This window comes from Xiphophorus maculatus, chromosome 23 (genome assembly GCF_002775205.1).
Source record: "Xiphophorus maculatus strain JP 163 A chromosome 23, X_maculatus-5.0-male, whole genome shotgun sequence".
Taxonomy (NCBI): domain Eukaryota; kingdom Metazoa; phylum Chordata; class Actinopteri; order Cyprinodontiformes; family Poeciliidae; genus Xiphophorus; species Xiphophorus maculatus.
In genome coordinates, this window is record NC_036465.1 from 15,712,668 (window position 1) to 15,739,634 (window position 26,967).

At 39.6% G+C, this 26,967-nt stretch overlaps 3 protein-coding genes across 3 annotated transcripts; all 3 read right to left on the bottom strand.

Moving 5' to 3' along the window:
- Positions 1–1,733: 1,733 nt before the first annotated feature.
- Positions 1,734–5,032, bottom strand: clp1 (cleavage and polyadenylation factor I subunit 1). The gene is made up of 6 exons (XM_005809812.2): positions 4,934–5,032; positions 4,222–4,496; positions 3,879–3,986; positions 3,673–3,792; positions 2,738–2,875; positions 1,734–2,656 (listed from the first exon to the last, which is right to left on the bottom strand). The coding sequence occupies exons 2-6, from the start codon at positions 4,492–4,494 to the stop codon at positions 1,970–1,972; spliced, it is 1,326 nt and encodes a 441-aa protein (XP_005809869.1). The 5' UTR covers positions 4,495–4,496; positions 4,934–5,032; the 3' UTR covers positions 1,734–1,969.
- Positions 5,033–5,838: 806 nt separating this feature from the next.
- On the bottom strand, positions 5,839–8,863 carry selenoh (selenoprotein H). Its single transcript, XM_005809795.3, has 5 exons — positions 8,807–8,863; positions 8,353–8,467; positions 6,918–7,060; positions 6,457–6,576; positions 5,839–6,065 (listed from the first exon to the last, which is right to left on the bottom strand). The coding sequence occupies exons 1-4, from the start codon at positions 8,820–8,822 to the stop codon at positions 6,470–6,472; spliced, it is 381 nt and encodes a 126-aa protein (XP_005809852.2). The 5' UTR covers positions 8,823–8,863; the 3' UTR covers positions 5,839–6,065; positions 6,457–6,469.
- A 6,372-nt stretch (positions 8,864–15,235) lies between these two features.
- LOC102233612 (reticulon-4 receptor-like 2) lies at positions 15,236–19,565 on the bottom strand. The gene is made up of 4 exons (XM_005809794.2): positions 19,412–19,565; positions 17,876–18,102; positions 17,560–17,793; positions 15,236–17,046 (listed from the first exon to the last, which is right to left on the bottom strand). Exons 1-4 carry the CDS (start codon positions 19,458–19,460, stop codon positions 16,174–16,176), a joined length of 1,383 nt encoding a protein of 460 aa, XP_005809851.1. The 5' UTR covers positions 19,461–19,565; the 3' UTR covers positions 15,236–16,173.
- Positions 19,566–26,967: the final 7,402 nt, after the last annotated feature.

Consider the following 26,967-nt stretch of genomic DNA (forward strand, 5'->3'; position numbering starts at 1 on the left):
ATTATGTTCTTGTTGAACAACAGTTACTGACTGAACACTACATCTGATCTGACTTGTCAGATACACCACACCACCACTGTAGTGATGTTATATTGACTGAAGACATTCAAACTTAAGTGTCCCCCTACCAAGTCCTATAACAAGGGCCACCAACCTTTGTGAGTCCATGGGGCTGTAGCGACACTGAGGACTAATTCATACTAATATGTGCTGTGTTTTGTGTTGGTCATTGTTATTACACTTATTGTTGAGATGTATGATAGGTGCGTCTATCAGACATTTATAGAAATACAGAACAAATCGCTTATCGGTTCAATAAGGGACGCTTACGTACTTTATGGGACAGGCGGCAACCCTAGTTCAAGAGAACTACAGCCACCTGTCATTTTAGGCTAGCTTAAGCTAATCTGAATATTTACAACCCTCCTGTTGTTATGGACTTTTACAATACATACGTTATTATAACTGAATTACTAATTTCAGAGTTGTAAAGGAAATTGGTACTGAACTTAAGTAGATTTCTTTTTAATTAAAACACTTTAAGGTTCCAAGATTTGCAGACTTGAAATCAAATTAACAAATCATGTGAAAATAAAGTTGCCCCCAATGTTTATCTCCAAAGTTTAACATTGGATTTTCTGGATTTATTTATTTTTATTTTAACAGATTGTGAGAACAATCCTGTAAAGAAATTAAAATGGTCACGTAATTCCCAGAGATGGAAGGGAACCAGGATGGATGGATGGATGGATGAAGGGAACCAGGATGGATGGATGGAGGGAACCAGGAATGGTGGATAGAGTTCATCTGGGTCTAAAAACAGCTTCTCATCAGGACGGTATAGTTAAATCCTCATTTTCTTCTCTCAGATCTGCCCAGCAGGGGAAGCTCGCTGCGTCTCCTCTTTTCCAGTGTCCATTGGCTCAGTGTGACGTAGCGACTCAAACTCAACAGGTGAGGCCATTTTCAGGCTGTTTGATCTCAAATCTCCCCACCAATCATGCCTCAGATGAGAGAGTCGTAGCGACACGACGCTGACCTGTTCGGCTCATTACTGACAGTACCGGAGTCTCATTCCATCAATGCAAAAGAAATGAATTTCTCTGTTTTTCAACATGTAGTATTGTTTAATGTGCTGTCCTTGATTAAATAAATTTGAATTGAACTGAACCCCATTCTGTTTCCACATGGGAAATGAATCACGCATGTGCAAAGCTGCTTCCTATCGTAGCACAAATGGATACCTATGTACTATGGAGAGAATTAGGGCCACTGAAAAAAAAGAATTCTGACTTCAACCTCAGAATTTTGAGAAAAAAGTCAGAATTCTGACTTTAATCTAGGTCTGAATATTGCCTGAGTTGGTACATGTTTACACAACAAATATGAAATGAGCTCTTTATGTTATGCTCCAAAACATTTACTGCCATACTGGTAGCGTTGCTACTGGTAACCACCAAACAGGTTGGTGCTTTGCAGCACTAAAAACAGACACGATAAACACTGTCTGGATGTGGACAACACAAAATACCGGCCATTCCTCCCATTTCATACACAAACTTAACAGGTACAAAAAAAATCTACATGACTTCACTTAGAAGTGATATAATCTAATAATTTTCAGGATTTAGTAAATTAGCCACCAATTAGGATAGACATGACTAGCTTTTGGAATTGGAGGCGTGGAAACAAACTGCTTCATTTTCGAATAAAAGTATAATTAACACACAGGGTTTCTCAAAGTTAAAATTTATTTGTACAAGAGAGAAGACATTCTATAAAACAGATTATCAAAAAAAATATTCCAGCACCTATAAATGCGCAGTGTAAACAATAAAGGAAGGTATAATTTAACTAATTTTAATTCCATCTCGTTTTATTTTAAGTCCTTGCAAAGCACCTAGAAAGAAAAAGTACTCACAAATACGATTATTACTTTATCCCAAGTCCTCTTCTCCAACAAGTGGCTTCATTTCATGTCCATAAAGCGGATGTCCATGATGAGCAGCGTGTGTCTGGGCAGTGGTCTGGGTGCAGGTGACAGCACTTTCATCACCTGCGCCTGAGTGTCAACGTTTGTGACCACAATGAATCCGCAGACGGGGCTCTCCACAATGCTCTTCCTGGCGTCTTCGTCTCCGTCGTCGACGCTGCTCACACTCAGCATGTGATACGTCAGGTCCCTCCCTGGAGTTACCGGCACCAGTTTCAGCTGCGTGTCGTCCTGAGACATTCCCAGTGGCAGGCAGGAGTCTGGGATGGACGGCGCCCCTATCTTGTAGATGCGAACATCCGAGAATCGCACTTCAAAAGAGAAAGGGAAGAAGGACAGCCCGCGGAAGCCATAGAAGTACTCGCGGATCTTTTCATCCCGAGTCTCCCGCCGGCACTCCTTGGAGCGTTCCACCACTCCTCCGGACTTCGGCAGCAGCACAACACGTACAAAGTGCGGCAGGTCCCGTTTGAGTTCATTGTAGAGCCTCTCATGGTCCAGCACAAGCACAACATCTACCTGGAAGGTGGAGGCACAGTGGACCAGAGCCTGGTACCCAGAACCCTTCACCCAGCCACAGGTGTTGATGATGCAGCCGCCAACGCTGGCCTTCCTGTTTACCTCACAGCGTTGAGAAAACACTTCGGCCAGGCACGATGTCAGCTATGGGATTAGATAAGAAAGTCAGACAAATACAAAACAAACCAACTTCACATCAGCAAAATGCAGAATCTTTCTTCTTACCTTGTTGTAAAGTTTGATGTTGGTTCCAGGAGTCGTAGAACCAAAGTGATAAACTAAAGGAGCCTGGACAGAGAAGCCCTCCTCCACGTCTGCAGGACGCTCGATGCACAGAGCTGATACTGTCCCTGGAACAGAAACCTGAGACAACATAATACAGTACACAGCTTAGTCCTCAGAACAACAACATAGAATAAGTCTTATCAGAGTCTTAAAATCACTGGAAATTAGGAGAGTAACATAATTCACATCAATTTATGGCTCCTATGATTAACATAGATTCACCTGGATACACATCAACAATAGCTGCACAGTAACAGAACTCATGCAACAGTGATATATTAGTGTTACAGACTGTGAATGCAATAAATCTAATCTTTCTTATTAGCCATTACAATGGATCCACCTCTCCCTGCAACCTTTAGCACCTTACAAGTTCAAGACTCATACAATAAAGCTGGTGTTATTTTTATTTCTTTATTATTTTATTATTTCCCAAGTGCCAAGCAATAATGTTGTGCCTGACAATACGACATTTAGTTGTTCAGGAGGATTTTCTTTGCCCTTTAAGCCCAAACTTTATATATATTTTGTTAGCTAAGAAGGTAAACTTTATGGAGAGTTTTGGGCTCAACATGATTAAAAAGAAGTTAAGAGAAGACTGATGAAAATGTGGATTTATCCCAACCAACACCACAGTACTTCAGTAACATTTCATTGCCATACTTCCTAATATCATGCAGCACTGCTAAACAAATTCCTTTATAGAAGTATGCATTTCAAACATCCATATGACACTACAAGTTATTTGTATATTTCATCATTATTCGTGTAACCGGAAACGGAGTAATGAAAAGTAAAGTTGTTGTCCTCGTACAGATCAACAACCCTGTATCATCATATTGACATTATAAAATGAAAAATGAAAAGGCTTTTACCCCACTCTGTCCAACATCCAGTTCCACCAGCGTAGGTCTCCTTCCAACTCTCACAGCATAGCTGAGAAGCATCCGGCACACTGTGGACTTCCCCACGTCTGTAGGTCCCACTACCATCACCTGGAAAACAAGCACTTAGTGGTCTTGTTGTCATTTTGTTCTGAAGCTTTTATGAAGAGATCTAGAACATTCTTATTAAAACTTACTCTGGGCCCCCTCTCATTTTCCCGCTCAGCTTGTTTCCTCATCTGTTCCAGGGCAGCATGGGTGTTCAGGTAGAGCAGCATAGGAGTATCCTTGGACACATAGGCCACCTGCAGTGATAACAACACTTTTAAAACCACACTAAGAAAAAGTTGAGGAAAAACCTCAATCAATTTCCAAGTAAGAGCACAAATATTAACCCAACTTCATAAATTGTTTCCTGATTCGCAACTACTGCAGAACCCAAGTTTTATTTTTATTTAAAAAAAAACAACATTGGTATATGTTTTATTGCAAATAAGAATACAAAATGAAAACTTTCAAACATCTACACCAGGCCCTTACCTCTGGCTTTCCATACAGATTCACACTGCAGCCCTGCCAAGTGAAAACTGCGATCTTGGAGCCTGGTCCGAAAGTGTATTTCTTGTTGCGGTTCAGCTCAGAGCCAAACACCTCAGCCATCCCCGTCAGGAGCTCCATCTCCACCTGATCCGCGGCCTCTCCGGCCTCCACCTCGAAGCGAAGCTCGGTCTCCTTCTCCAGGTCGAACCTGGTGCACACCTTCCCCGAAGAAGATGCATCTTCACTGGTCTTTTCCACACCCTCTGCTGCCATTACTGTCGAGCAGAAATCACATTCCGTTCAGTAATTATCTTATATCATTAGAAAACGCTTCACTCTGCCTCGGCGGAGAAAGGCTGTAATAGTTTTTGACAAGCTTTAGGAAAGGAATAACTTTGTGTTTTAGGTAAACATGTCTTCCAAAGCAAAGTTACTTAAAATATGTAGCTATTAATTAACATAAAAATATTTATGTATAGAAAAAGCGAACAGATGCTAGAATACATGATACAACTTCGTATTGGGTTAAGATACAAAGAGAAAAACTGATGAAAGTAAAAAACAAGCTAGCTCTCACTTAGCAAGCCGCTGCTAATCTACAAAAACTATCAAACAAAACCAGGAATAATAGCAAACAAATGCGCCACATGGCTCAAGTTTTCTCAATAGGGTGATTAATATGCTGTTTTATGTAATACTGTGTAATACTCACACGTTAGATTTAAAACTTATTTTGGAGGACCAAAAAAATACAGTACGGTTCTCATGAGGAATCGCTGTCGCGTAATGATGATGTCACGCAAATAGTAGACATACTTTTTCAAATTACTGTCCCCCTGCGGACAGTATTAGCTCTGCAATGTTCTATTTCTAAATAACCTTATTAAACTGCTTTATTGGACCATTTCAAATAACCTGGGTTGTTCAAATAACCAAGGATTGTTCGCTTTACTGGAGCAGATGATCCAGATGCTCCTTTTCTCATCGACTTAGTTACCTTTTTGAATTGAGTAATTTTTGGTTGATACAAATGCTAACAAGCTGGAATACATTTTCTCCATCTATATAGAAATACATATTTCCAATCATTTCCCTCACTTGCAGTACACTAAGAAAACCAAACACCAAAATGGGTCCAGGTTTTGGATCCTAGTGTGTTAGACATTCTCAAATATTACGGATGACAAAAAACGCTATTTTATGTTTTCCTCTTTGAGTTTGTAGTTGTGTCAAAATATGACCTGTTTTAGAACTGGTAATGAATACGATTAAAGTGAATTTAGGGACAGCAATTCACGTTTAACCAATTTTAAAAAAATTAAATTACATGACCTATATTTTTCCAAGTTATGCTTACTCTCTAAAAGAAAATTATCCAACTTTACTTTTAGCAATGGCTTGGAAGAATTGTAAAAGATTTGGGCTACCACTCTTTGATTTATATTTTAGCATTATCTCTTTATATTAAGATGAAAACATATCAGCATATTAACTTTTGTACATGAAGCTGACTCCATCAATTCATCTATTAGAGGTGATTAAGTGATTATTTGAAGACAGTTTCTAACATTAACTTTTCTTTTTTTTACTGAAAATAACTCACAAAAGTAAAACACATCAATTAAATGACTTTATTTAAGCATAAAACCAAAGGTTTTCAGAACTGGGATGTAGAAATACTTTGCAAAACATAATGTTGCATTTGCTCAGATGATCCAGTAGGTGTCGCCGTGCGTCCAGGAGACTTCAGATGGAGCTGGGCTCATCAGAGGAGAGACTGAGAACGTCTCATTGGTCACTCCTCATCATTCTGCTTCCACCAGTCAGATCTCCTAGATGCTCAGCTACATATAAAACAGATAAATATCTCTTGAATTTTATTTATGACACAGAAAATGTAGTAATAGATGTAGAAAAGCTTGGTTAAATTATATTATGATACTATTTAAATTACAGGTGTCAAACTCCAGTCCTCAAGGGCCACTGTCCTACAGTTTTTAGATGTGCCACAGGTACAAAACGCTAGAATGAAATGGCTTAATTACCTCCTTCTTGTGTAGATCAGTTCTCCAGAGCCTTGCTAATGACCTAATTATTCTATTTGGGTGTGGCACAGCAGAGGCACATCTAAAAGTTGCAGAACACCGGCCCTTGAGGACTGGAGTTTGACACCCCTGATTTAAATGCTTGGACTAATATCTGTCTAAATTAAAAAATATGTCAGCTTTGACCTACCTTCACTTGGTGTTTATTCAGTCTTAAGAGCTTCCTGCAGAGCAGCAACAACACTGTCTGGCTGAGGAAACTTCAGCTTACGAGGTGGACCCTTCTTTATTCCCGTCCAAAGAGATGTTTCTTTAGGGATGACACAAAAGAGACGAGTTATTCGAACCAGCAAGTCAAATCATAAGTATAAAGTCAATAACTGGAAATATCTAACAACAAAAAACTGAAGGAGGTGGATAAAGCAAGAAAATTGGCAAATGAACACCAAACTTCAAGGGATTATTTTTCTGAAATGTTTGGTTTGATTTCCCACTTTGGGAAATTTTTACTTCAACTATAAGAAAGAATTTACAATCAGCTGAACGAGTCATGATGATTCTACGATATGAAAGGGCAAAAACTTGGCAAGAACAACAGTGTTCCCTTGTGGAGACCAAATCGCCCCGTTATTCTTGGCGCCTCCATCTCACCTTTGCCTCCGTCCAGCAGGGTGATCTCGAAGCTGTTCCTGCGGGGCTTCTCGGGGTTGAGGACCACCGTCAGCCCGGGGCGGGCAGCCAGAAGGGCAGATTTCACCTCCTCGGCGTTACGCCCATACACTCGTCAGCTTTTGCTGCAGGACACAGAAGATCAAGAATGAGCAAAAGCCCCACATATGTACATCCTGTGGTGGAAAAGGAAGGTTTAGATTAATCATTTAACAAGAAAAAGAGTTATGGAGATCCGGCTCTGACCATGTGGCTGAAGTAAACCCACCTGGTTTACTGGATGTCAAGATATAAACGCTCGTTATAAAGAAAAAAGTAATAATGTTGGGTAATTTGCAAGAAACAATTAATCTCAGGACATTAATTAATCAGCAGGAAGTTACATTTTACACTATAAATCCTAATTGACATAATAAACTTATATCACTCTGAAGGAAGTTCTTCCTTCACAAATGGTCACCTCTTTAACCCGGCTCATTCATCCGCTGGCTGGAAAAGAATGGACCATGTTATATTTATTTGCAAACTGACTTTCAGGGAATGTTTAATGCTATGAGCAAACTTGGAAATATCCACTCGAGATTAAATCTCCCAGGGTATTCTGTGATGTCTAAGTGTGAATGTAAACAATCAGTGCGGTTTTTTACTTCAAGACCAGACCATTTTACAGAAATGTTGTCAATTAATATCACTGTCTGTGTGTAAAAAGTACATATCAGATGTTAAGTGAAGCTGCTTCAATTTGAGCCACTGTTTAAAGAGAGAGTTTAAAAAATTATTTCCTTTCCCAGGAGTTTTAAATGACTGAATCACATCAAGTAATCAGGTTCTGCTGGAGTCATTTGATTCAGTTGGAGCAGGAAAACATCTAAAATACACAGGATAACAGCTATTGAGATTTTTATTTGCACATCCGTTGGTATTTTCCGAATTCAGTCGTTTTCTTTAAAAGTAATCAGTGAACGATTTTAATAGAAGGGTGTACAACATGGCTGCACAGTGTACTGTTGCCTAGCAGCGAAACGTATAAGTGACGTTGCTTACTGTAACGGATGACAAGCAAAAAGTTTTTTTATATATATATTATAAATAAGTGTCGCTTGCTTGAAAGTAGATGTGATGCGTCAGTAAAAGACAGGCAGAAATTGAAATATTGGAGTTAATGAACTTCAGAGGTCTTCAAATCCACATAAAATGAATATATTTCGCCTCTCATATTTAATTTGAGGTTCAGTAATCTCTCATATAGTAGCATGAATGAATGTGCTCTTACACACAAAACAAATACATGTGTGCAAGTTTGTCTGTCCTGTGAAGAATTGGGGACATGTCCTGTGTGTATCCCGTCTCTCATTTAACACCAACTGTTCATTTCTATTAATAATAATACTACTACTAAGCTGAAAAAAGAGCTCACCAGTGTTCAATGACCACTTTCACGCCATTTTGGCCGCTCTCCTCCTCTCCTTTCTCCTTCTTCTCCTCCGTAAATGTCTGAACTTCCCCCGCTTTGCGCTTCGTCCCTCTGCGGCCTGAACACCATAAGATGTAACGTGTGTGCAGCGTAACAAAAACAGCCAAAGTTTATCTGCACATGCTTCAGATAAATGCCCGTCTGGATTAAACAAGGTGACGCTTTGTTATTATAACGTCATTACGTCTGTCCTAGAATGGCGTCCGAAAGCGAGTTCAGGGTAAAAATGTTTTTCAGGAACTTAATTTAGAAGCTTTGAAATAATAATAATAGAGTAAAAGTAACGACAAAATGTCCAGATATCTCTTTAACATGGAGATTAACGGATGTCACCTTCACAATGTATATAAAACAACCAGCTTTTTCCCTGCAGTTTGTCACAACAAATCACACGCACCTGCTTTGGACGCCATATTTGTTGGACAGGTTTCGCGCTCAGACCGACTGAACCAAGAACCGCAGCAGAGAGGGGGAGTTTACACGGACCGAACCATTCACATGAGGGCGGGGGTTTCCACCCAGAATCCACCCAAAAAATAGCACCTGAATGGACAAGTCCTCATTAAAACACGTTATCACGGTAAAGAGAAAGTATTAAACTAGTCAAGTATTGCTCTCACCCTTTGGAGGACTTATATTGGGCCTGGATAGATTCTTTGGAAGGAAAGTTTGTATCCAGTAATTCTACACTATAGGCCTACACGAGAATAAAACTTCTTCAGTTTTACTTCAGTTTTTCCATGGCTAGTTTCTGTCTTGTTTCCATCAGTTTTGTCCAGTTTTTGTCATATTTGCTGACACAGACGACCCGTGAGAGGTCAGAAAGATGCTGAAATTAAATCAAAATGAGTTCCAAAAAGTATTATTTTAAGGTGATGAACATGCATGCAGTCAGGTTTTTGTTAGTTTTACATTTTTCTCTTTCTTTATTAATATGTTAAACATCCACATTTTCTTTTTGGACTATTTGAGCATGTGTTAAATTTTTTGGTTTGAAAATGACTTATCAAAGTCTTACAAATCAGAAATTTGAACCAGGATGTGTACACTTTTCAGAGCCTCTCCAAACTGTTGGGCTCCCATATTCTTTAATCATTTTCCTAATCCAAAAATCTAGTCTTATTTGGAGAGCTTACGAGACTGAATCCAAAACAGGCATCAGGAAAGAGGACTAAATCCTTTCAGAGCAGCAGACGGATGTGACTGAATGCTCCAAAGTCAGGAGCCAATACGGCGTTCCCAGAATAGCAATCCTTGTCCGTCACAGTGGGTATGACAGTGACTTTTTTGGGCACATAAAGTTGGTTCGTCCAAGGGACGTCACAACTTGCGTCTGTGCCAGAAAAATACAACTCCCCAATGCGAGGCGGAGTGACTCACAAAAGCACATCTAATCACTGTCCTATTGTCCTTTGTTACCAACAACCTCATCGTTTCTTCTTCTCTTGTCTTTGGCTTACAATTATATCTCACCCTTTCTGAATCATGTCATGCAAACAGATACATCATATCTCTGGTTTCTGTGGGTCTTAGCCTGTCTTTGCGATCTGTTTAGTGTATTTTTAGCTGCTTACAGAAGGATTGAGACGGGGGGACAGACTGCAGGACAGATGTGCCCTTCCTTCACCTCGTCCCCCACTTTTACCCCAAAGTGACTCAAAACCGGACATTGCTCTCATCACAAATGCTCATAGCAGCAGCATGTTTACATTTCTATGCAAATACAAGCAGGTTTAGAGGAGTAGGAGAACAACAGAAGGCGGATCATTCATGACAGTCAGTAGCTTTCAGCAACAGCATCTTGCCTCTAAATGCAGTATTCAGCTGGTGGAGGCAACATTTTACGTTTACTGAACTCAAGGGTCTGTTTGACAAACTTGGATTTCTGTATTGATATGTTGACAACTTAAAATGGCAGTAAAATCACCAAAAGCAACTTATGAAAGCGTGCCCAGACTAAATCAGTTGCTCTTCTTGAACCCTTTGGAGTGCATATAAAACTTGGTCCCATTGTGAAAATAGCAATCTTAATTTTGCAGTCAAACATGTATCTGTAATTAGTATGTAACTATTAAGTTTTTAACAGAAAAAAATAAGAAAGTTTAGCTCCTCTTTCTTTTTCTTGTTCATCTTTATGTAACTACATATGGGTGAATATATGGACAGGGAAATAAAACTGTAGAATAAAGTCTTGTCTACTTGTTTATTTATTGTTTATCCTTTTTTCTTTTTTATAAAAAAGCTCAAAAATCATTTTTATCGACCATCGATCATCCATCCATTTAGAATCTCCATATAGATCACATTATACATACCTGACCTACATGCTTCAAATTGCTGCAAATCATTTACGTGTCAACATACAGTTATCAATAAGGGCTCTAATGAAAAGTACAACTCAGAGGAATCTTCTGCTATTCCCAAATTCACTGGAAATATGACATGATACAAGCACAACAAAACAGTAATGACCTGTTTGATTTTTATAGTTCAGTAATTGAGTTTGGACTGATTCAATGACATCTTGTGGAAAATGTGTTAAACCACAGGTGTCAAACTCCAGTCCTCAAGGGCCGCTGTCCTGCAGTTTTTAGATGTGCCACAGGTACAAAACACCAGAATGAAATGGCTTAATTACCTCTTCTTGTGTAGATCAGTTCTCCAGAGCCTTAATGACCTAATTATTCTATTCAGGTGTGGTGCAGCAGAGGCACATCTAAAAGTTGCAGGACACCGGTCCTTGACAAGTGGAGTTTGGTGCTCTGCTAAGATAGTGATGATTGAGTGGATCCCTGTTTCTTGAAGAGGGTCATTTTATTTTATTTTATTTTATTTTATTTTATTTTATTTTTAGCAGTGGTGTCTTTGCAGTTCAGAGGTTAAAGTTCTCGCTAAGCGTCACATGATTATTGATGAATGTGTATTATTTAATAAATGATGTCATGCAACAGGATTTCTTCAAAAAGAAAAGAGAATCTCCCAGTCTCCGTTCTGTTTTTATTTATTTACTTCTTTTTTACTCAATTTCATTGAAGTACCAGAACAGAGGTTTGCTGCTCTGCATTCACTTTTGCTGGTATCCAAAGCTGAGATATTAAAATTAAAATTCAAAAATATGGTATTGATCCCAAAGGCAAATTAGTTCAAATTCTTCATAGATTTATTGTAGGTAGTGATGGCTGTTGGCAGAAAAACTCATGTAGCAACAGCTCATCAAATGTGAAAGCAAACGGTTTTTTTACCATTTAAAGTTGTAAGTTAAATATCTTCCTTTCCATCAAAGACTGAACCTTTAGACATTTTCTTTTCCAGCAAGCCTTTTCCTGCCTGCTCCTTTCTTGGGCTTCCCAAGAAAGGCCTTCATGATCATGTAGGCCTGATATATCCGCTGCAAACAACACGTGCGAAGGTGTACGTCAGCAAATACCCAAGATCTACGCACATGAACACGCCGACTGGAATAAACCCAGGCAAGAAAGGCACAGCCAGATGGGAAGAGTGTGAAAGGGATGTAGATGCGCTGGAGTGATGGAGCTTAAGATAAAAAAAAAAAAGAGATGAGTGAGTGACAGCCATATAAAGGCACGCAGATACACAAAAGAGACTCTGAAAAGCTGAGCATGGCTACACTGGTTGATAGATGGGTGGAGAAAGAGTGGGCACATATTGTCAGAGTGATTCTCACAGCTAATGACCTGGTTTTACACCGGAAAAAACACAGTGAAAGTCCAAAGAACTCCCAGTAAGGGAATGACTGCAAACGCCTACAGTTTTGTCACAACAGAGAAGCTCTGAAGTATGGAAAGGAAAATCACATTGCGGACAGTGAACTTGCAACTCTGCAGGTGGTCAGCTTTTAATGTTGAACAGTGAATGTCCTGTTACATCAAAATCATAGTATTATTTCCTGAGAGATTGAAGTTTATTAGATTTCTCACAGCCTTTGTGGAAATAACAGGACCAACTCAGCACCTTTATAGCAATTTTCTAGCAAATTTCAAATACGGATTTAGGGCTAGACTTAGACTGGTTTGATATGAACAGTTCCAGTGCTGCTCCATTTAGGGCTGTTGTCCTGCTGGAAGGTGTTCCTCCACCCCAATATCAAGTCTTTTGCAACTCTGACAGGTTTTATTCAGACTACTCTGTATTCATCCTCACATTAACTTTGATCAGAAAATTATTCCCAAAGCATGATTCTGCCATCTCCGTGGTTCATGCTTTGATGATGGATGCTTTCTTTGGTCATTCAGTTAGTTTAGGTGGCCATGTTTCTTGATAATTTTGGAGATGTGCCATAGTTTGTTCAGATAGTTTGACATAACTCTTCTTTAATTTTATCCCTGTTTTTCCCCCTGACCTGTCTGCTGTGTTTTTTAGTCATCAATGTTGAAAGCTTTCAAGGAGTACGAGCTCTTCAAGGCGCTGCATAAATACTTACATGGACGGTTGTTCATCTCCTGTGTCTTATAGGCCCCTATATAAATATTGGAGCAGGTAAAGGTGAAAAGACAAAAGTTTTTAAGTGAAATCGGAAAAAGTGAAAACAAAAAATTAAGTTAGCCCATGAAATGTGATATATGATCACATTAGGTTGCATGATTTGTAGAGCTCTCATTAATTGGTTACACATTTTCTGGTTTATCTGTACAAAAAATTGATGGACATACAATTAAAGATTTCTGTTTTGCTCAGTTCATTGGGTTTCAGACTGTTTCCTCTCCCTGAGCAGTTGCTAGGCAACCAGGAAGCGACTTGCCAAGAAAACAGTCAAGTAATCCTTTATTTTTTAAATTTTCCACAGCATATTTTCTGACAAGCTACCAAATAATTAAAGCTCAATATTTGCTGCCTTTATTCAAGCTTTGATAGCAGACTCTTGAGTACATTTCCGTACGATCATGAAGTCCATTTATTTAAATAAACATTTGAAAAAGTAAATGTAATATGTAAATTGATTACTGATATATTTCAAAGCTTTTATGGCTTGCAACTAATAAAACCCCAAGATTAGACTCTCCCAACATTTTAACATTAAGACTTACATTTATTTTTTATCAGAAATAATATTTTGTAAACAATGCCATCATGGGGAAGAGTGCAAGGTCATTATATAAGAAGCTGGCTTTCCACAGTGTGCTCTATACAACCATATTAATGGAATATTGAGCAGAAGGAAAAATTGTGATAAGAAAATGAATAGCAACATGCGACACTGCAACTTTGAATATGTTGAAAAAGAATGCTGATTGAAAAGTTTGGTGGAGATTCACAAAGTAAGGGCTGTGACTGGAGTCAGTGCAGTATTCTGCTACTGTCTGAACACATTTGTCTTTAATTTTCTGAAATAAAGAATATTTTTTGAAGTGGAGAAATACTAATAAATTTAAATTATTAAATTAGTAAACTGTTCATCAGCAACTATTTTAACTGTTACCATTAAAATAGTAAAAGTGGAACAGATCATGAAAGTTCTCTTTGAAATCTCCAGTTTGTGCTTCAGTGTGTGTGTTAGAGTCTTGGCACAGCACATGCATGGCTGCATGCATCATGACGAACATATTCATGTTGAGAGCGGACCTGTTGAGGGGGTGTGCTGATTCTGACACGCATTGTCACATTTTGGTCCTGGTGTGTGTTCTCCATCCTGCCTCTTTTCTTGATTCACGTCTCAGCCCACCCACCAACCCCCAAGCACATGCACATTCAGACTCCCTCTGCAGTAGCCTGATATAGCCGCCATCTGTAAACAACGAGAAAAGAGGCCGGAGTGCGAAGTGACCAGCGCTTAAACTGGTGGCCATCTTTACTCACACTCCCAGTCACGCATGAACCGCTAATGCCGCTTGCATACACACACAAAAAATATGCCATTCATCCACCTGTAGTTTTATAAACAAGTTCAGCACAGACAAAATAAAGACTATAAAGTCCAAAGTACAAAGTATCCAGAATAAAACTTGTTTATTTCACCTTCAGACACTGGCAGAATTTTGCAATAACATAAACATTTTAGGTTTATTTTGTACCGAAGGGATATTGTTATTGATATTTGCATGCTTGTTAGCATTTTCGTACATGATAGTCCCAATATAGAGTACGTACAGTATATGTCCTGTTACATAAAAAAGAGCTGAAAACTGTTTTTTTCTCTGTTATGAGAATGGAATAGAAAATGTGTAAGAGTGTTGTTGTGGTGTGGATCTGGTAGACTTTGTTGAAAATTAATTTCCCTTTGAGGCCAATAAAGTGCATCAAATTAAATATTTGTACTTACTATATTTTTAATTACCTCCTTAGTTTAATTTGCACTTTTCTTTATAACTGTGTTTTTATTTAATCACGTTCAAACTTTCTTTGTGGATCACTGTGATTTTATCAAAATAATTTACATAAATAAGATGAAAACTTGCAAGAAAGAAGTAGATTACATGTAACTAAATATTATTTTTCTTAGATGAGAGTCCTAAGTTGTTTTATTTGGTCGTTAATTCATAGTATATTGATCAAATAAAACAATTAATTATTCCCAAATTGAATACTAAATAAGACATATTTCAAATAATTTATGCAAACAAATTAGTGACTTAATAAATATAAAAAATAATTATATATTGTGTTTGTATATATATGAATCTCTTTGACCTCATCTCATAAGGCTTATTTTATTTCCAATGTCAGTTTCTAATGTGGCAAATATGGATACCGCATTGAGAAAAAAAAAAAAAAACTCGCTGAAACTTTATGAATTCAGTTTTTTTATTAAATAAAACACTTCAACAGCATCTTCCATTAAAAATACAAAATCCAGCAACATCACAGTATGATCAGTTTAGACATTTACTGTTATGATTCAGATAAAACATAGAGGGTTGGTCACAAACACATGGCCTTAATTCACTGCAGTTACTTTTCTTCCACAGATACAGGAGACAGAAAGCTGCAGACACATCTGGTTGATTGTCATGATCTGTTTGACCATATTTTGCATATATGTTGACTCTGGTCAAATCCAAAGCAAGTCATGCATTTTCAAATTCTCCTTTTTGTGAAAAATGTTCCGGTTAGAAACACAAAAACAAGTTTTACAAACATAATCAAACAGACTGAGAATTAGAGAAGTCCAGGAAACAACATGAAAGCAGATAAGGCTGGAGTGATGGTTGGGTGAAACTGTACGAGCTAACACATATTATTAGGCTTCCTTCTATTCAAAAATCAATGAACCTAATACAAACTGTTCTTACTAAAAGTACAAATCCTGTTATCCTATGTACAATATGGAATAAGCTTATCTACAGTGATTCTGTGCTGTATTTACAGGTGCTTGTTTGCTGGTAAAAGTTTGAACCTTTTCATCACTTCCATTATTTCTCAGGATCTGCATATTTTTCTAACATCTGGTGGTGCCAAACTGTCTGTGAATCCCCTGCTCTGTGCAACTACCATGGCATAAACAGTGATTAGACAATCATTAGATCACGGAGCCTGCATCGTTTGGACTGAGATATCACAAGTAGCATCTGAAGACCCCACCAGATTACTTGCACTCACTTATCGCTTCCTGCTTCAGGTAATCTGACCTCTGCTCTTTGCTCTGAAACAGCTCCCTGCTGCCTCGTCCATCTCCTGCATCACTGAATCATCCGCCACGAATGTGCAGGAGGCAACAGAAGGGAATCGAGATGCAATTTCTTTAGTGTGAACAAGAAAGAGCAGAAGGAAAATTTAGAGGAAAGAGACGGTGTGAGAGGAGAAAACAGCTCAGCTTAACAGGAAATGGAGTAGGAGTGTTACTATGAAGAAGGAGAGGAAGTGGAGATGGGATGGAGTGATGTTTGAAGAGGAGGATGAAGGGAAAGCTGCACTGTCATAGCTGGGAGCACAGTCCAGCTCGACGCAGCGGATGGAGGAGTCTTCGTTTCCATAGTTGGCCCAGTACTCTTCCGGATCCAGCTTGGGAAGAGCTGCCTCGTCTGCGGACAGTTCGTACTTGTAGGGTAAGGTTTCGGCGGGCTTCTTGGGGGGATACTGAGGCTTTACGGGGGAGAAGGGTAAGGTTTTCACACTCTCTGAGCTCTTCTGGAACGAAGCCTTCGATGACGATGCAGGCTTGTGCTTGGAGAACCACCAGCGCGTCTTGGTGCTGAAGGTGGTGGTTGTGGTTCCAGCCATGGAGCCGGGGTCAGGCATGGGGCAGAGGGCGAAATCCATCTCACGCAGGAATCGGAGGTCCTGGCCACGGCGCTGGGATGGGGAGGTGCACACGACTTCCGAGGAGGAGATGCGGGCTTTGCGGAACCACTCCCAGAGGGGACGGGACTCACAGCCGCAGGACCACGGGTTGCTGTTGAGGCGCAGGAACTGGATGCCCTGGGTGTCCTTCATGGTCTGGCCTGGCAGCTCGGCCAGAGAGTTGTTGAAAAGGTAAAGGATCGTCAGGCGACCCAGATCGCGGAAAGCCCGACGGTTCACCTGCCGGATGCGGTTGTCATGGAGAAGGAGGCGGTCCAGGTTGACCAGGCCTCTGAACACATTCTCAGAGAGGGCACGGATTCGGTTCCCATGCAGGAATAGATGGGTCAGGTTGACCAGATCTGAGAAGAGGTCATCCTGCAGAGAATGGAGTTGATTTTCCTGCAGAAAAACCCAAATATGAGAGAATTTAGTGAAAATGCAAAAGAGGAAGCTGATTCTGTTTCAATTTTCTTTAGTAATCAGCTGCAATGTTTAAATGTGGGATGTGCTGCTGAATTTTCATTCATTTTATTGATGATTTGTTTGTATTTTAAACCTAACATGCTCTTTTTTCATATATTTCTGGATATATCCTCTGACTTTACAAAACTGAATAGTTTGTGTGATTAAATGAGGCTAGACCACTGGTGCACATGTGCTGCCTTGGTTTTCTGAGGTTCTATTTGAATGTGTTGCTTAGACTAAATTTTCCAGCAGTGTGGAACACGTCATGGCGTGTGTGTGTGTGCGTGGGGGAGGGGGGTGGGGTGCGGCATGGATGCAAACTGTTGCGTCAGTAAACTAATTCTGCAACATGATTGCCTCCTGTTGAAAGCAAAATAAATGATGAACATCTCAAAAATGTTTTTACATTTGTCTATGTGTGTGTGTGTGTGTGCATGCCGTATTTACCTGCAGGTAGAGAAACTGGAGGCTGTACAGCTTGTGGAAGATATCATGGGGGAGAGTGGCCAGCTTGCAGCGATGCATGTGCAGGCTCTGCAACTTCTCCAGCCCCCTGAATGCTCCACCTTCCAGGTGCCGCAGCGAAGGGTTGTCGCCCAGGTCCAGCTCCTCCAGGATCCTGAGGTTGCTGAAAGCTCCGGCCTCAATCCATGTAATGTTGTTTCCATACAGCCAAAGCACCTGCATGGGGATTTAATGGGAAATGTTTTAAAAAAGAAATTCTTTAGTAACAGGGAACATTTCCAACGAGTAGGGAGCGCACCTGTGTCTCGAAGCCAAAGGAATCTGCGCGAAGCTCTGTGATGCGGTTGTTCTGCAGGAAGACTCGTTGGGAGTCGTAGGGTACTCCAGCTGGAACCATGGTAAGGTTCTGGGACTGGCAGCTGACCGTCATGGGCGTAGGGTAACACACACACAGCCTGGGGCATGCAGAAACCCCGCCCGGCTTCACCACCACCAGCCACAGAATCAACCAAAGGGTCAGTCCACCTGAAGGTACAGAGGAGCAGAAAGAGGTTTTTACTAAGCTGGAAAACATCACAATTTACAGGAAGAAGGTTTTACAGAAACTAAGACTGAGGAAGGGATGCTGGTATTGTAATGTTTGGAAACCTGCACATTGTCTGCTTATGAATGAGCTTTCTGTCTATCAAACCTGTTGTTGTGATTCCATGTAACAGTATGTTCCTTCACCCATGTCATTTTGATACTCCCCATATATAATTCAGACAAAAATCATTCACCTATTCATTTCCAGATGATCACTTTACACAGGTATCAGTGACTCGGTTGCATAACTCTGGCCCTAAGCAAGTTTAATTGGTAAACTTGGCACTAATCTATGACCCAGACAACATTCTTAAATATTGGAACATGTGATTTGGAAAGTGTTATATTAAATTGACACAGATTTCTAGATCTCATGTTATTTAAATCAAATGGTTGTTTCCCCTGGGAGAGGTGCCAGGGGAGAGAGCACGTACAAGCTACAACCAGTACCCAGAGCAGGATCAGTTTCAGTTTTAATTAATAATTCAGAAGCCATTTGGCAGCGCTCGGATAACACCCCACAGAAGAAGTAAATGCGGGAAAAGTACATGCGTTAAATATTAATAAGGTTCCATTCATCAGTTCTGCGCAAGATTTTCCACCATCTAACCTTCTGACCTTTTAACAAGTGTGGCTACATGCAGAATCTGCAGATGTGGAGAAAAATCATCATCTGAGTTTTGGAGTTTGAAAGTTGTTTGCACAAATCATGGATACAGGAGCATCACTTGAAAGTTTTAGGGGTAGCCTGATGGACCAAACTAAAGTACAGAAGTAAATTTTAGTTGTTTTATTCACTAGTTTTATACTAAGACTCTCTGTATGCAAAAAGAGAAAAACGTTAAACTTTACAACAGAACCAAACTCAGATTTGCTCACTTATATTAAAATTATTTTAACTATATTATTTACTCTTGAACATACAAAAGTGGCAACCTTATTTGCTATCAGAACTTAAAAATGCAAATCCACACATTTATAAACGAAATAAGTTGTGTTAAGTTTTTGTTTAAGCTAATGTTATTTCCAAAGTTTGAAAATAAACCAAAGTTTCTCTGCGTAAAAGCGCAAAAAGTTCATTCGTCCACAAAAAAAGAGAGAAATATATGAATTATTGTTGCTTAAACATCTAAATGTCTACTTTAAACCCATACAAATTTCCATCAAACACATAAGACAACTCAAATCACAAGATCAGATTAAAAGTTAGCATCCTCCTCCTGCAGGATCGAGATGCTGCGCAACTTACTCTTGAAGTTGTGAGCTCTGGAGCTCCTCACGGTCCTACGGGTCTCCATCTCGAACCAAAGCCGAAAGCGAGTTAGCCTGCGCGGCGTGGAAGTGCCTGCTTGCTGCTATCTCTGCTGCGGTTCAGCTCTGGTGACCGAGTCACTGCGGCTTCAAGCAGTGACGTTCTGGATTCCCGGGAAGCTTTTTATACCCGCGGCCGGCGCGTCGCCCACGGCCGTGGGCAGCAAAGGATCCTCTCTACGTCAGCCAGGAGGGAGGGTTACGAGCCGCCGGAGGAAGCGCCTGGAAAGGCAGTGGAAAGCAGAGACCTGGCGCTATCCAAATATTGACAACCGTCTGCTAAAGGGGAGATTAATTATTTATTACTTATAAATGTGGGGATGATTATAGGAAACAAAATGCTCTAACTTCCTAAATGAATACACTTGATTAATTTTGAATTAAATTTTATATAATATAAAGACAAAAGATGCAGGCTTTGCTTGATACAGTCAAAAACATTTTCCCTTAAGACAAAGCACAGTGTGGGAGGATTGGTTGACTTCTACTGGAAGGAGGTGGGATGGAGGCAGTTTTGGCACAAAACAAGCTCTCTGCCTCCTGGAGGAAAGCCAAAGAATTTACTGTAAAACTACAGCTAATTAAAAGTGCTGTGATTTCACCTGTGGCACATCATGCTCACCACCAACGGTGAAAAGGGGAGGTTGGTAAACTCATTTGGCATTAAACCCAAAATCTCATTACTCTGCTTCAGTGTAGGCTGGATTGGAAAGAAGCCGAGGGCCGCCTACATCTCACAGCAACAGATGAACATGAAAGGAAAACCCAGCGGTGGAGCAAAAATGATCAAACCCAACATATGGATGGGCTACATTATGTGTGCGTGGCAGAAGGATGACATAATACTGACAAATCTTTGTGGAACAGTACAAACTGCACATCAAGTTAATCATCAAAACAAAGTGTCAATTTTAATGGAATATTTATCAAAGTAGCACTTGGCAAGAAGTGGATCTAAATGTTTTGATAATGTTCCTTTTTATGACTGACAGGCTAAAATATATACAGACATACCCGTTAATATCTGGATAAATGTCCTTAAGAAAGATTTGCCTCAAGAACAAAACTTTTTGAAGCAAACGAAAGGCATCAGCTATATTTGTGGGTAAATTTTTAAACATGATCTAAGCAGGATTGATTAATTAACTTAAACATGTTTGCTTATTTATTATTTATTTACCGTGGATCAGAATTTTCACAATTGCCCATAAATTTCAGATGGAATTGACGTTTGGGCAGGTCATTCAGGAAGGTAATCATGAGCTTTTCAAAATGAGTTTTTATGTATTTTTGGGATAATTTTCCTTTTGGAATACCCAGAACTGTCTAATTCACAACTATCTGCCTCGTCAAATGAAAGGAAACTGGTTATGATGCTATACAGCAACCCAAGAACCTTTGACTCTCTAGTCGATTCTGAGGTAAGAAATGCTGGTAAACCAGTTTCACTGTTCACAACAAAGCGTTTTGACATGGACTGAGAACGGTCTGGCCAAAAACTAAGTCAACAAATTTGCAGCTGCTGACAGAAAGTGATGCTTTCTGGGAAACAGTTTTGCTGTTAGACAAGACAGATATTCCACTATTTGGGCACAGTGGCTAATATTTTTGCAGTCTCTTCTGTCCGTCTTCTCTTGTTGCTGTGTGGTGACGTTGCAGGCAAAGACTCTACATGCTACAGACTTTTGTTGAACATCAAAGTTTTATTACAATACTGCAGCCTAAGTCAGCACGACCGAATTGTGAGGAAATCTTGACCCGATCGTAACGAAAACCTCCCAATCTCTGAGCAGTTTCCCTTTTATAGGGCTCTGCCCTACACATATCCTCCAAGGTAAACAAATCACCACATATACAGTACAGACCAAAAGTTTGGACACAACTGTGTGTCCAAACTTTTGGTCTGTACTCAATACAGACCAAACGTTTGGACACACTTTCTCATTGAATTCAATGACACACAGTTGTGTCCAAACTTTTGGCCTGTACTGTATATATATTTCATATTCATGTTTTCTTTCAGGTCCTGCTGCCGGATTGTCTGCTTGTCCATCTGGAAACCGTACATTAGATTTATTTTTCAAGCTTAATGTCTTTTGACCCTTGACCTGACTGCATTCCCAAATCCTCCAGAAAGTTCTCCTGTGTGGTCAGACACTACATTACATACATTAACTTTTTTAAAACCAGAAACCAAAAAAATTATTAAGCAACGACAACATAACTTAGGTTTCAACTGCTTTCCCTCTGTAATCAATTAGACTGTCAGTCAGTCTACAGTCAGATGTTATTTTATCTTCCTTTCCATCCAACACGTGTGTAGCATTAGCATGAAGTAATGTAAACATGGCCAAACAACATGCTGTGTGGATAAATTGATCAATTATCAATAAATTGTTCCATAAGTTATCACGGTAAATGATAATAATGTTGTTTTCAGGCCATTTTCAAGCAACATGATAGTAATAATGGCATTCTCAAAGATCAATAAACTTTAAATTCTAATGAACATTTAAACACTGGAACTGGAAGACATTTTAAATATCCAAAATGAATAAAGAAAACAACAGAAACAACAAATTAAATGAATTATGAAGTCTCTGCTAACAAAATTATCTTAAAAAACCCCACCAGACTGAAAACTTTTATCACTCAGTTTCTGGTAAAAACAGAAAGGAAAGAGAAAAACGATAAATCAAATGAAAACTATTGAGTTTCTCTTAATTTATCATGTGATTAATTGATTTATTGTTTATTGTGGCAGGCCTACCTGTAGCATTTCAGATTAGAAGAGTGATCAAAAGCCAGAATTAAGACAGAAACTTTAAGATTCCCTGTAACATGATGAGGGCAATTTATCTAAACATAAGAACTTGTTTGTTTAAGTTTGAAGGTGTATGCTGTCGTCTCTGAAAGACATTAGGAGAACACCAGGCTGACTCTCATTGTTTCCAGCTGATTTGGCTGTTGTGTAACCACCTGGAGGAGAAGGCACGGTGCAGTGAGGCCGTGGGAAGGAGCTACTGTGCATATGAAATAAAGTGTGTCAGGGCTAAGAGGGTGGGCTGGGTTTCACTCACGTGTGACTCCTCCCTAAATGTCACGGGTCACTGCCAGGTCCTCCATGATGCACATCATCTGCTCCCATCTCACCAGAGCCTTCTCCATGGAAGGTCATCTGCAACTCCAAGCTGGGCTCGCAGTGCAGGGAGTAATTAACTGCGCGCCTGGAATCCGACCACTTGTTGGCTGCGGTGTTGTGAGAGGGGGAGGTGGACAGCTCACCAAGCAGCCGGCCTCCGCAGGGGGCTGTGGAGCTGAGAAGGTCGCACGTGTGTGTGTGTGTGTGTGTGTTTATGCACAAATAATTTATTCAGTGGCCCTGGAGTAATGAGAGTAGGCAGCTGGCTCTCCATGTTCAAACATGCGTGTGTGAATACAAGAGGTTCTTGAAGCCCAAATTTCTTTATCAAGAATCCAAAAGGTGATTTTAAAAGCATTCCTCTTATGAATGTCCGTCATTCTGGTGTGGTACCACACCTTGCATTGTCAGTGTGTGCAAAGAGAAATGAATAAATATACGCATCGCCTTCCAGATCCCAGATCCCCTCCCATGCATCCTCTCACTTGCCTCCTGTGACAAAGTGAATCACAGGGACTCTGGCATTTGAACTGGTGTAAACACAGGATGCTCATGGACTCTGTTCCTGATCCTAATTTAACATGTAGCTGACTGTCCACCGCCCATCAACCCACAAACACATGCAGACACACCTCAACACAGAACACACACATACTGTATGTACAGTGTGCTGAAGATTGTGTGGACAGAACTTGCTTCTGCCCACCAGGTCCAAGGTCAAGCAGAAAGCTCAAGAAGTATTTAATCAGAGATTTGTCAGTGGGGAGTTTCTAAGTGATCCTTGGTTATAAAAACACACAGCAAAGATGCAATTGCTAATAATTCTCACAAATTGTAGCTTTTGTTGGGAGAGAGAAGCTGATACAAATGTATGAATCATGAGGAATGTGGGTGCTGGACAGCAAAGGTCTGAGAAGACTTTGATAATGAGACAATGAATCACTTGATATTTAGTGTCAGAGGAGAAGGCGATATATGTAAAGTTCACATTTGCAACTGATTTAAACATACGCCCAATTTGATCCTTGATGGCCTCAGAACTAGATTTTGGTAACACAAAAGTGAAAAGTTATTCGCCTGAACGTGTTGAATAGGTTAGGAAACTTTGCCCTAAACGTGAAACACCCATCGATGCGGCGTGCCAAATGAGATTAATGATTACTGAACATTATCTACAGATGAGTTAATGTTGCAATAGTAAGAAAGATTTGGTCTTCACCACCTTTTTATTTCTACAAGTGACACGATATCATCATTTATACAACAAAATCAAAGTCAAAGGAAAAAAGTTTGTGAATATATCGCCAAACCCCTAAAAATAATGAAACGAAATTGGTTGTGCTTTCCATTTGCCATTACAATGTTACATTTGTTAAAATCAGAATTGACAGTTTACATGGAGGGTTCCTTAAATTAGCCCAAATAGTTAAAATACATAAATAAAACCAGATACTAATCACGGTTCAAGCATGAATAATTAACAATGCAGCATTATAAAAGCATCCCATTGCAAATTATTGCTATTAACTCAAACTGGAAATAGGAAGTCTCAACACAGATGTTTTCTGCCTGTCACCTTTGCTACTTTGATTCAGTTCATTGAGGTTTACAGACCTTCGTTTCTGCACCGCCCTGCTCTCCTTCAGGATCAGGCCTTTGAAAAGTTCTTTCCTTTCATTCTGTTTCATCTGCTGCTGCTGCTAACCTCTGTCCAGGATCCGATTTCAGCCTAGCTTCAGATCAGATGGTCTCATGTTTTACTGTAGACATCGTGGGTATGTAGAGGAGACCCTAACGTCAACTCAATGACCGCAAGATTCCCACTTCCTGTGGCTCTAAAACAAACCCAGATCATCAACCTGCCATTACCAAACTTGACCGTAGCTATAAGGTATTCGTAAAAATTTCAATCAGGAAGGAATGCATCAATATGTAACATAAACATAGACATAACTTGACGAACATAATTATCAAAGATTATGGTTTTCTCTGTTTTGAAGGCAACACATACAGTATTGACAGAAATGTTGACTCTATCACTTCTTCACATCTCTTCTGTGCATTTTAAACGTAAATCTTATTGCAACTCCAGACAGGTCGTTTTAGCTCTCTTGTTTTCATAAAAAGGCTTTCATTTTGTGTATCTAAATATGATTTGACAATGGTTTGTTGAATTTGAAGTATTTGGTCTCCATGATCTGCTAAAAGAAATGTAGTTGCTCTGGTCCATCAAATATGGAGTTGATGTTATATCAGCTTTTATTCATTTCTCCTACTCTGTAACTCACTTGCCTCCACCTCCTCAGCCTCTTCCTGAGCCTCTCCATTGTTTTCTTACTAACTAATTGTTCACCAGTTCAAACCAACAGGCTCTGCCAAGGATTTTATTCAAATAAGTCACCCACTACTTCAGTATGTGTCACTGAAATGAACATGTGAATCTGATATGGGTCCAGTCGAAAATTATAACAGAGCAGAAAAAAAGCAGCAGCTGTTTGAGCTACCCGATGATGGATGTCTGTCACTAGAACGTTCCTATCAGACTTCAGATATCAGGACGAGCAGGAGATCATTAATCAGGGCTTTATCCAGATTAAATTAAGTTCTGCGTTTTTTTCCTCAGAACATCTTGTATTTTAAAATTTTGATTGTGAAATAAGAAAGCTGTTGTCCAAACTCTGTGTTAGCTTTGGGGACTATTTGGTTCAAATCATTCTTCAACCCAAGCTTTGGGGGAAATGTTGAGGCATTTTTGATTTTTTGATCACGTTCCACTGCAGAGCTGTTTGCGTTCAAATATTTTTAGCTTTTTAACAGATACAGTGGAAAAATACAACTTAAGGACAGAAAGTGTGCTTCCACCTGCTTCATCTGCGTGGATTAATTAACAGGACAAGATAAACGGATTAAAAGAGGTTGGTCATGTCATGATTAGTGGTTCAGTGAAAGAAAAACAAAAACACACGAAAACATGTGCAGAGTAAGAAGAAACTGTTAAGGTGACAAAGATTGTAAATAAGAGGAAACAGAGAAGAGAAAAAGGAGGATTTACTGCCATCTGAAGAAGTAGAGCTTATAGAAGCTTTCAGATTGATTACTGAATGAAAAGCATGTTAGCGCTTTGAGATTTGTTGATATAAATGCCGGTGGGTTGATGTTGTTTTCATATTTAGCTTAGATATCACAGTCAGAGGTGAGGATCATTATGTTCTCTGGTTCTGCTGCTGCTAGTCAGACATTCACTCAGTTTCAGAAATGATTTATCTCCCTATTAGCTGCCAGGGACGGATGGGAACAAACACATGGATGATGACAATATGAAGCTGTAACATTTGTGACTTTTTGCCTGCTGCACCGATTAAAGGGAACAGACAGTCTGAGTGAGTCTTTAAATCTGCCATGAAGATGTGGTGCAGCAACAAACCACCTCATTAACAGATGGGGCCATTTTTAATCTTCCTCTCCTGCTGCCTTCATTCTCGACTTGGACGTGCTTTTATGCAACTATTTATTTTTAAATGAGTGAGAATCTGAAGCTGAAATCACCAATGACGCAGAAGTAACACACGTGTGTGCGCACACATGCAAGCACACAGACGCAAACTCTAGACGTGGAAGAGTTTGTGGGGATGCACGAAGTCTTTTTTTGGGTTGTGTTGGTGCACAGCAGGTGTTGTGGGGGAGCTTCCTTTCTATTTAAAAAAAAGCCACAGATTTTTTTCTCAACCTTCCTGCCCAGTGACAAACCTCCCAACAACTTCTCCCAAAAAAATCTGTTTTATTTGGATCACAGACGTCAAGCGGATCTTAAAAGCCGACACCCCCCGCCCTGCAGATTGAATCTCATTCATGAAATTTCCTCAATGGAGGATTCACTTCACAATTTAAAAATGTGTTAGTCTACTTCTGGCATTTTTTTTTATTGCTAATGAATATCTATTTTATGCAACTGTTTTCGCCTGAAATGTAACTTAGAGCAGATTTTGTTAAGCTGGGTAAGGAAATGTGAAGCTGTATGGCTTCACATTTCATTCAAACATAATTGACAGTTTACCAATTTATTTTCTCAAACACAAACATCTCATGAGACACTTTATCAGTTTTAGCACAGCTCCCTCTGGAGACACAAACGTTTTTGTGCAACTTTTCTGCATTAAGTTGAAAGGTTCCCCAAAGACAGCAATGAAATTAGGTTTTCAATCAACTATTTTGTCAATTTGCTGGACTAACATCACAAAAGCACAAATTATTTAAAAAAAACAACAAAAACCTTTTGTTGAATTTCAGATTTCGTGTAGCTTTTCAGGTTCTTTGCTAGAGTAACAACATATTAAAAAAGAGGAGAGATCTGT

Bases quoted from the DNA above. Each gene is read 5' to 3' on its own strand.
- clp1 (XM_005809812.2), bottom strand. From the start codon at position 4,494: ATGGCAGCAGAGGGTGTGGAAAAGACCAGTGAAGATGCATCTTCTTCG. The intron at 3,987-4,221 runs GTAAGGGCCTGG...TTATCACTGCAG, and splicing joins ATCTGTATGGAAAGCCAGAG to GTGGCCTATGTGTCCAAGGA. The intron at 2,876-3,672 runs GTAAAAGCCTTT...ATGTTGTCTCAG, and splicing joins TGGATGTTGGACAGAGTGGG to GTTTCTGTTCCAGGGACAGT.
- LOC102233612 (XM_005809794.2), bottom strand. From the start codon at position 19,460: ATGGAGACCCGTAGGACCGTGAGGAGCTCCAGAGCTCACAACTTCAAG. The intron at 18,103-19,411 runs GTAAGTTGCGCA...CTGTACCTTCAG, and splicing joins CAGAGCTCACAACTTCAAGA to GTGGACTGACCCTTTGGTTG. The intron at 17,794-17,875 runs GTGCGCTCCCTA...ATCCCCATGCAG, and splicing joins CCTTTGGCTTCGAGACACAG to GTGCTTTGGCTGTATGGAAA.